This window comes from Hemibagrus wyckioides, linkage group LG13 (assembly GCF_019097595.1).
Source record: "Hemibagrus wyckioides isolate EC202008001 linkage group LG13, SWU_Hwy_1.0, whole genome shotgun sequence".
NCBI lineage: Eukaryota > Metazoa > Chordata > Actinopteri > Siluriformes > Bagridae > Hemibagrus > Hemibagrus wyckioides.
The window spans coordinates 10,512,889-10,522,765 of NC_080722.1; the positions used below are offsets into that span (position 1 = coordinate 10,512,889).

Genomic DNA, 9,877 nt, shown 5'->3' on the forward strand with positions numbered 1-9,877 from the left:
TGAGTATGGTAAGGCCAAAGCATATGATTTTCATCCTCATCAAACAATTTGTGCACTGCGGATGGGGTTGTGTCCTCCTGGAAGCAACTTCTCCCATCAGGATAGAAATCTTTCATCATGGTTTCAAATTTGCAGTGAGCTTTTACTCTAAGGAGACAGTTAAACTCAGACCATGGCCGAAACATTGCTCATGCTCATGGTCCACTCCATAAGACAGCCACTCCTTTGATTTGTCACCCATTTTCTGTGCCCTTTTTCTGTATCCCTCTTTTGTAGCTATAGAATAGAAAAAAATGGACTTTTCTTTTGTCTCTGACTGACAGGACTCTCTTGGTGGGAACAGTCGGACAGTAATGATAGCTCATATAAGTCCTGCTTCATCCGCCTTTGAAGAGTCTCGTAACACTTTGACTTATGCTGATCGTGCCAAAAGTATCCGCACACGGGTGAGGACATACAACCACACAACTGCACACACACATGGATACACACCAATACACACCTTTATAGCATGTCAGTGGAGGTTGGAGCTCAATAAACTAGTGAAAACAGAAAAACACAGCGCTAGACATGTTCACTGAGAGATATTAATTAGTATATTAATCTATTCTCTCTCTCTCTCTCTCTCTCTCTTTGTAGGTCAAGAGAAATTTGCTGAATGTGTCCTACCACATTGCCCAGTACACCAGCATCATCGCAGACCTGCGCAGTGAGATACAGAGACTGAAGAAAAAGATTGCTGAACAGTCTGGACGGCAGAGCAATGCTGACAGAACAGACATACGTCATGTGCAGGGTACCTCACTTTTTCCAATGGTTTATAGTGCAGATTTGTTTGACCCCTCATTGCACTAAAACAGTGCTGTTGAAATGATTTACAAGGCAAGATTTCCATGCCATAAACAGTCTGGTCAAGAATGAGCTCATATGTGGCATTCACTCTAACAAATAACAAGCCCCTGATATTATTTCTAGTCCGTTGGAGCTATAAACGACTACATCCACGGACCTAAAATAAACAGAACTGAAACATGGTACATTCACCTGTTACATGCTACAGTTAACTCGCAGTCATATGTGAGATTGTTAACTTGCTACAGTTAACTCGCAGTCATATGTGAGATTGATTATTTGCCTTAATGGCCATCATTTAGTTGCTATTTGGGTTCAGTGTGCCATTTTACGTAGGAAATAAAATGCTAAAATATTTGACGGAATTGCTTAAATTGATTTCAGAGCTTAAATGTTTTTATTACTCTTACTTCTATATACCTGAGTACTTTTATAGGTTGTTTACATCTGGATACATACTGTCACAGACTCCTCCCCCTACACCATAGCAACTATCTGACATGGATATGACACTTGTTGCTGTTGAGTGCCCTTTCAAACAGACTCTGGCTTACTGTTGCCCCCTTGTGGTGTTGTAGCGGAGGTCCAGGCTCATTCCACCCAGCAGAGCCGTGCAGAGATGGACCAGCTGAGGGAACAGCTAATCGAAGCCTTCAGACAGCAGATGGAGATCAGAAAACGGCTAATGGAACTGGACAACACGAACATGGAGATCCAGATTGACACGTCCAAACACCTGCTAACCATTGCAGAGTGAGAATTGTTTTATAGATCACTTACTCATACATACATACATACATACATACATACATACACAAGACCGTAGATAAAAAATAATTAATACTGAATCCATATTAGCCAGTTCCTGATCCTCATCTGAGGTGTTAATTTATTTCTCTATAGCTGGGAGCAGGAACGCAGTAGGCACCACAGGAAATGGCAAAGTGAACGGAGGAAAGAGAGTTTTCACAAGGACGAGAGTGAGAAGGATTCAGACACTCCGGATTCTCCTCCGGACAGCAACGAGACTCAGGAGGTGGCCATGGCCAGAGAGAACCTGGTTGTGCTTATGAATGAGCAGAAAAAAATACGCAAACAAAAGGTAATAACTAACAGAAACACAGACATTCAGATCTTGTTTCCATGGATACTGTAAGGAAGAAAACGACTCCTTATGAGGCAATTAGTGACAAAAGCTCTTTATTCCAATAACAACAGTAACAAGATGTGAAATGTACCTCCGATTTCATGAGAGTCAGACTGAATACATAGAGCTGAATACAACCTGAGCATGAATTATTGCCCATATGCAAACATTTTAAACCATTCCCATCCTATGGTTTAATTATGTCACTGTAATTACCATCAGCACCTTATTCTACTGGGACCTTATGTAACATGTAAACAATTTGAATTGGGTCCTTTACACTGGGAGGATAATCTTTATAGACAGAAAACAGCTCTGTTTTTTATTCCTTCTTCATATTACAAACAAAAGGTGAATAGATTAAATTGTCTGTCATTGCTTTACACTTTCTAAATATTTACAACCCTATAAAACATCACATTGATTACAAATGATGGTGAAAACTACACTCTAGTGGACACTCGCTGAGTTTATTAAATGCATGTGACTTTGCGCTGTTCAGGCTGGGTTGGAGCGCCTCCTAGGGGAGTTACGTGAAAGAGCCCGGCGTCTGGAGGAGCTGCTGCCATGCAGGGTGAGCTCAGAGGAGCAGCGGGAGGTCCTCGGACTGCTGTGTAAGGTGCACGAGCTGGAGATTGAGAATGCAGAGATGCAGTCGCACACACTTCTCAAGGACAACGTCATCCGCCAGAAGGATGTTGTGGTGCAGCGCTTCGCACAGCACAGGCAGCTATGCCATGAGATCATCCAGCAGCAGCGGCAGTTCATCGACAGTGAGTGGTGTCAGGGCAGAACAGAGCGGGAACTTTGTTGTGATATATGAAAGTCTACGTTCAAATGTTTATTAATGTTTATCAGCTTTAACAATGTTTTTATATCTCATACATAGATCACAGTCTGCTGGTGCCTCCACAACTACAGGAGCTGTATGATATGTATATTAGAGAGTTGGATGAGGGAAATCTGGATCGAGTCATAGCTTTAGACAAGGTCACCATCCACACTCTGAAGGTGTGAATTCGTATTGCGCTTTGAAATGCTTATACTGTACATGTCAAATGCTTCTATATACTCATTCACCAAAAGCATTGATTCATCTGTACTTGTACGAATACTCACATGCTTACCCTGCCTTTTATTTATAGGAGGGTTCTCTGCCCAAGATTGCTCTCCCCAGCAGAGGGCGTGACCCCTTGCAGGAGCTGGATTCAGATCAGGAGAGTGTTCGCACACTGGGGTCCGAAACCAGACAAGGAAGGGTCAAAGTGCGGAGACACACTTTGCCACCGATTTTACCTGAGCCTGATGGGTAAAACATTATTTAGACAGTCCCCTCATTTTAGACAGGCTTTATTTAAAAATGATTCTTGAGTTAGTTTTCGGTGCTAGTTCTGAAAGCACAAATACATTTTTAGCTGAAAATCGTGCATGCATTGGCAGCGAGTACTGTTATCATTATATCATGTTTATGACACAACCCTGGAGACTTGACATTGTCATCTGTGAATGTAGGAACTTTCAATTACATGGTAATAAATGCGAAATGTGTACATTATTTGAGGACTGAAATATGACAGGACCTGCTGTTATAGGAAAAATAACTGACTTATTAATTTATTCTTTAATTATCACTTTATACCAAAGTATTTTACCAAGGATGTCAAGAACACGACACTGAATGTAGTGAAACATCCACAAAATTAGTTACTTCCTAATGTTAAAACAATAGCATAATAGATCTGAAGCTATCATTTGAATTACAGCTGGACGTATTGTCCAGTGCTGTAATAGATTTGTAATAATCACCTCCTGACCAATCAGAATTAAGTGGACAACAGCGCTGTGGCATATACTTCTTTAATTGATATGGAATCTTACACTAGTGATTGATTCAAGAAAACGACTTTGGTTACTATAAAATTTGAAAGAAAACTAAATAAAAAGCACTAAATGTGAAATTTCACTTCTGATATACTTTAGGCTTGTTTACAGTGTAATGAACTTCTGTTACACCTGTAGAGTAATGCATGGTCCAAAATATGAACCATATACAGGTTTATAGGTTATAGGTTTTGACTCTGGGTTTTTTTGGTATACAAAGAGAAAAACAAACAAAACATTTTAATGGTAATTTAAAACCTTCTCGTTGTTATAAAACTTGTAACATCATGCTGTTGTTTCAGCCCATAGCATTTCGTACATGTTTTCTTTCATGTCATCCTCAGTGACAGTAACCGCGTGTTTAAGAGCAGCCCTCATGCAAAGCAGATAAAGAACTCTGTGGTCATGACTCCTCCACCTATTCACATCAATGGACAGGGCAACAGAGAGGTCAGCACTCTTAAGTTTCAATCAGTGTATGTTTCTGTAGAGGTGTTTCAACAGACAGTGGTTCAGATATTGCCTTGAGTACTGTTCCATCCAATCTAGAGACGCTATGAAGGATTCCTAAGCCTATATGTCTGTGCTATATAAAATGACATTATGGTTGCCTCTTTTGTTTGTAGTTGTTGCCCAGCGCTTTAGATGGAGCTCTAAGCTACAGCCTCTTGAGCCACAGTGTGAGCAGCCACTTGGACTCTTCACCTGAGAGCAGTGAGAACGGAACTGAAGCTCCTCTCACTCCTAAAGGTGAAGATGAATTTATAGTATTAATACTAATCTGACGTCACACTGTTGCCAAATGTTGTATACTAACTTCATAAAGTGTATTAATACAACCAGTGCAGATATATACTATACATAAGTGGAAGTGTAAATTGTAAGTGGAAGTGTAACACTGATCAACTCTATACTCTGATCTTATATCATATGTTTTATTATTGATTTCAGAGATAGTTGTTAAAGCTAGCTGTCTTTGACTTAGTATAAACCTTGGGATGACACACTTTGCCACCGATTTTACCTGAGCCTGATGGGTAAAACATTATTTAGACAGTCCTCTCATTTTAGACAGGTTTTATTTAATAATGATTCCTGAAAGCACAAATACATTTTTAGCTGAAAATCGTGCATGTATTGGTAGCGAGTACTGTTATCATTATATCACGTTTATGACACAACCCTGGAGACTTGACATTGTCATCAGTGAATGTAGGAACTTTCAGTTACATGGTAATAAATGCGAAATGTGTGCATTATTTGAGATCTAAAATATGACAGGACCTGCTGTTATAGGAAAAATAACTGACTTATTAATTTATTCTTTAATTATCACTTTATACCAAAGCATTTTACCAAGGATGTCAAGAACACGTAATTAAAGAACGCCATACTATTTATCTGTTTATTGTCACATTGAATGTAGTGAAACATCCACAAAATTAGTTACTTCCTAATGTTAAAACAATAGCATAATAGATATGAAGCTACACTATATTGCCAAAAGTATTCACTCACCTGCCTTGACTCGCATATGAACTTAAGTGACATCCCATTCCTAATCCATAGGGTTCAATATGAAGTCGGTCCACCCTTTGCAGCTATAACAGCTTCAACTCTTCTGGGAAGGCTGTCCACAAGGTTTAGGAGTGTGTTTATGGGAATTTTTGACCATTCTTCCAGAAGTGCATTTGTGAGGTCAGGCACTGATGTTGGACGAGAAGGCCTGGCTCTCAGTCTCCGCTCTAATTCATCCCAAAGGTGTTCTATTGGGTTGAGGTCAGGACTCTGTGCAGGCCAGTCAAGTTCATCCACACCAGACTCTGTCATCCATGTCTTTATGGACCTTGCTTTGTGCACTGGTGCACAGTCATGTTGGAAGAGGAAGGGGCCAGCTCCAAACTGTTCCCACAAAGTTGGGAGCATGGAATTGTCCAAAATGTCTTGGTATGCTGAAGCATTCAGAGTTCCGTTCAATGGAACTAAGGGGCCAAGCCCAGCTCCTGAAAAACAACCCCACACCATAATCCCCCCTCCACCAAACTTTACACTTGGCACAATGCAGTCAGACAAGTACCGTTCTCCTGGCAACCGCCAAACCCAGACTCGTCCATCAGATTGCCAGATGGAGAAGCGCGATTCGTCACTCCAGAGAACGCGTCTCCACTCCTCTAGAGTTCAGTGGCGGTGTGCTTTACACCACTGCATCCGACGCTTTGCATTGCACTTGGTGATGTATGGCTTGGATGCAGCTGCTCGGCCATGGAAACCCATTCCATGAAGCTCTCTGCGCACTGTTCTTGAGCTAATCTGAAGGCCACATGAAGTTTGGAGGTCTGTAGCGATTGACTCTGCAGAAAGTTGGCGACCTCTTCGCACTATGCGCCTCAGCATCCGCTGACCCCGCTCCGTCAGTTTACGTGGCCTACCACTTCGTGGCTGAGTTGCTGTTGTTCCCAAACACTTCCACGTTCTTATAATACAGCTGACAGTTGATTGTGGAATATTTAGGAGAGAGGAAATTTCACGACTGGATTTGTTGCACAGGTGGCATCCTATCACAGTTCCACGCTGGAATTCACTGAGCTCCTGAGAGCGACCCATTCTTTCACAAATGTTTGTAAAAACAGTCTGCATGCCTAGGTGCTTGATTTTATACACCTGTGGCCATGGAAGTGATTGGAACACCTGATTCTGATTATTTGGATGGGTGAGCGAATACTTTTGGCAATATAGTGTATCATTTGAATTACAGCTGGACCTATTGTCTGTGCTGTAATAGATATGGAATAATATGTTAGACACACTGACCAACTCTATACCCTGATCTTATATCATATGTTTTATTATCGATTACAGAGAAAAAGCTAGTTGTCTTTGACTTAGTATAAACCTTGGGATGAGAAATCACGATAATGTGCTGGTTTATTGGATACAGCCTTGCGTTAGCTGTTTAATGTCTTCTATAAAAATTCATTAGAGTCCATATACTTGGCTTAATTCCTGTCTGAAGGAATCTTCTGCACCATCTGTTGATAATTCTCTATCTTCCACTTTTTCCTTCTTTAGAGAGGCAGCAGATTCTAAGAGGTGTGCACAGCATTGCTGTGAAAGCAGCGCGGCGACGTTCCAAAGTGCTGGAGATTGATGCCCTGCGTGTTCCTCCTCCTCCTTTGACTCTGGATCCCAAAAAAAATAAGAGTATATTGTATTTAACTGATGCGCCTCTGAAAAGGCCGGTGCTGCGTCGAGGACGGCAGCCAAGCCCAGAGCTCCGCCACGCCACATCCGACGACAATCTGTCGAGCAGCACAGGCGACGGCCCTGTCCCAAACAGCACCTGGACACGACCCAGGAACCGCCAGGCTGTGGCCAAAAACACCGGCCCACGGGAGCAGGACTTTGAGGCTCGCAGGCGCAAAAGAAGATCTCGCTCCTTTGAGGTGACTGGACAAGCTGTGAGTCATTAAGACATTTTTCATCACATTGTTAGAGTAATTATTTACATAAAAGCCTGGCAAGGAATAATTGACCAGCTGTGATAGAAGCAATGAGACAGACATTTGAATAATAAATATGCACATGCTAAAATATGCAGTGCTTGCACACTTGATGATCTTTGTCAGTAATCTCAGACTGTTTCTACCCCTGACTGTTGCACAGGACAAGTCTGAATGAAACAGATACTTTTGCTTGTTGTGCTTGTACATTTTCACCTGTCCCAAATTTCAGCCATTGTACAATATTGTTGAGAAGCATGTGATAAGAGGTGTGTGGGAAGTGTCAGGACTAGTGTCATAGTCTCAGAAGTCTTTTATTTATTAATCAGAAATACAGTGACAGAAAATGCACATAGACTTGTCTGCCAGGAAGTCATCAAAGTATTCCTAACACAGAGTACAAGGAGCAGATGCTTGATAATTTTTGTTAACTGAATCAAGTATTTCTTTTGTTCCTGCCAAAACTCCTGCTAATATAAACTGTACAATGTGGTAAAGGCATTTAAGGTAAATACTGCATAAATAAATAAATAAATAAATAAATAAATAAATAAATAAATAAATAAATACGTAATCAACTAACCAACCAAATAAATAAATAAATTACATGTGAAAAAGCCCTCAGCTAGTTTCCTTTATTTTTGACATTTACATCATTGGTATTTTAAATAAATTGGATTGAGTAAATGATTACATTTAGGTATATTTTCGCTTGCAGCTAACTCAGGGGAAGAGCACTAGCCAACGTTTCCGGCCTCTTGATAGCACTTCTGACCCACACCTACACATTAACGGTCAGCCTCCTGCACCCCTCCTGCGCCCTCAGCACAGAGCTCCGGTTCAGCTTGGCAAAGCCCGACCCTCCCACGCCAACCACCAGACAGGTCAGTAACACACTCGATAGTGTCTGTACATGATTTCCCACAGTTATGTAACAAGCATACCTTTCCTGACTAATATGCACGATACCGTATGTACCATAATAAATCCGTCATTCATTTATGTCACCAGTGTTGTTTTCATTCCTGTGCCATTATAAACCACATATTGACCTTGAACTTGACTTGAGTTCTAAATAGTGGTAAATATATTAGGATAATATCAGGTTTATTGATAAGAATGTGTTTCATCTTCTTTTCCCTAACCTGACAGGTTCATCAGGAGATGCTCCCTTGTCCAACCTTCCCTCTCACCTTAGTCACGTTAAGCACGGCCCCCAAACCCGGCAGCCTCAGCCGCTCCTCTATGTCACCTCCACAGGCGCTGGTGGTCATCGCACTCGCAAACACTGAGGACTCTTTCATTTACTCATCAACAACAAGTTGCAGACATCTCTTTTTCAGGAGACTGAAATCCAAGACACATTATTCTTCATTCCAATGCCTGTATTACACATGACAGAAAATTCACTACAAGTACAGAGAGAAACCTGACTATTGCCTTGTGCTGTGTGCAGAAAGACAGGGTTAAGAGCCTTGCATATTTTGGGGGGATCCTGTGTTCATTTATGTGTTTCTGCTGATGTGCTTGAAGCTTATCTCTGGCATGTAGCATGCAAGTGCTTTTAATCCGTTTGCAGATCCATGGAATTATATATCGATGTGCATTGATTGTCATGGATTCAGAGAATGAAGAACTATTAAAGAAAATTTTTAAACCCAAGATAATATAGAAAAGAAATGCTTGTTAAAGCTGAGCAGTTTTGACAGAGGGTATAATCCTGCCTCTAATGCTTTGGGTTTAGTGTGTGATTATGCCTTATGGTGTGTGTATTATGTGATTCAGAGAAATCATAAAAAGCACCTTGAAAACGTAATTCAGTGTATTTAAGCTGAATGTAAACCTTATTTTTTACGAACCCAGGTATGGGAGTGAGTGCGTTTTATCCACAAGGGAACAGTATATCTCACATCTTATGTTTGCATAAGGGATCTTCAGTTCATAGTGTTTTCACTGTCTCACATGCAGTCAGGGTATGATTTCTGTGATTACTGTAATAGGCTCCGAGTTTCTCTAGAGCGACCTTGAAGCTCCAAGTCTGTTCCATTTCTTGACGTCACTGTTTTAGTCAACGTTTATTGTAAATGACTAATAGGATTTTTTCCTTTATTTGCCTCAGACTGGTACTTCAACTGCATTTTCTCTACAGATGACATCTCTCGGTAGAAGAGCCACAAATTCGACATATCTTCTATGTATTTATCACATTCCTGCACCTCATGATATCCTTTTCATCAAGCCGCCTTTTCTTTGATGTTTTTTTTTTTTTCGGATGCATACATGTACTCTTTTTCTACTCTTCATTTTGTACATTTTTTTTATTTGTATACAAATAAAAATTGATTTCAAAACTGCTTGCTTTATTTCTTGTCATTTAAGAGCCTTACACATGTACAGTGTTTATTCTAATGCATGACATCTTGTTAAAGATCATTTGATTACTAATGAAATATAAATGAGAAAGATAAAATAAATACTTTTTTTTCCAAAGAATATT

The 9,877-nt window shown here is 40.5% G+C and overlaps 1 protein-coding gene across 2 annotated transcripts in view; it reads left to right on the forward strand.

Moving 5' to 3' along the window:
• The window catches only part of kif19 (kinesin family member 19), a 37,451-nt gene extending 27,720 nt beyond the window's left edge, over positions 1-9,731 (forward strand). The window contains exons 9-20 of one of the 2 annotated variants that reach the window (XM_058407169.1): positions 324-446; positions 640-796; positions 1,431-1,605; positions 1,756-1,954; positions 2,502-2,772; positions 2,889-3,010; positions 3,145-3,308; positions 4,225-4,330; positions 4,507-4,630; positions 6,950-7,323; positions 8,099-8,264; positions 8,533-9,731. In XM_058407169.1, the coding sequence (XP_058263152.1) occupies positions 324-446; positions 640-796; positions 1,431-1,605; positions 1,756-1,954; positions 2,502-2,772; positions 2,889-3,010; positions 3,145-3,308; positions 4,225-4,330; positions 4,507-4,630; positions 6,950-7,323; positions 8,099-8,264; positions 8,533-8,672 (2,121 nt within the window). In that variant the 3' untranslated portion in view covers positions 8,673-9,731. Of the gene's footprint in view, positions 1-323; positions 447-639; positions 797-1,430; positions 1,606-1,755; positions 1,955-2,501; positions 2,773-2,888; positions 3,011-3,144; positions 3,309-4,224; positions 4,331-4,506; positions 4,631-6,949; positions 7,339-8,098; positions 8,265-8,532 lie in introns of both variants that reach the window. The other variant, XM_058407168.1, reaches the window with a different exon arrangement.
• Positions 9,732-9,877: the final 146 nt, after the last annotated feature.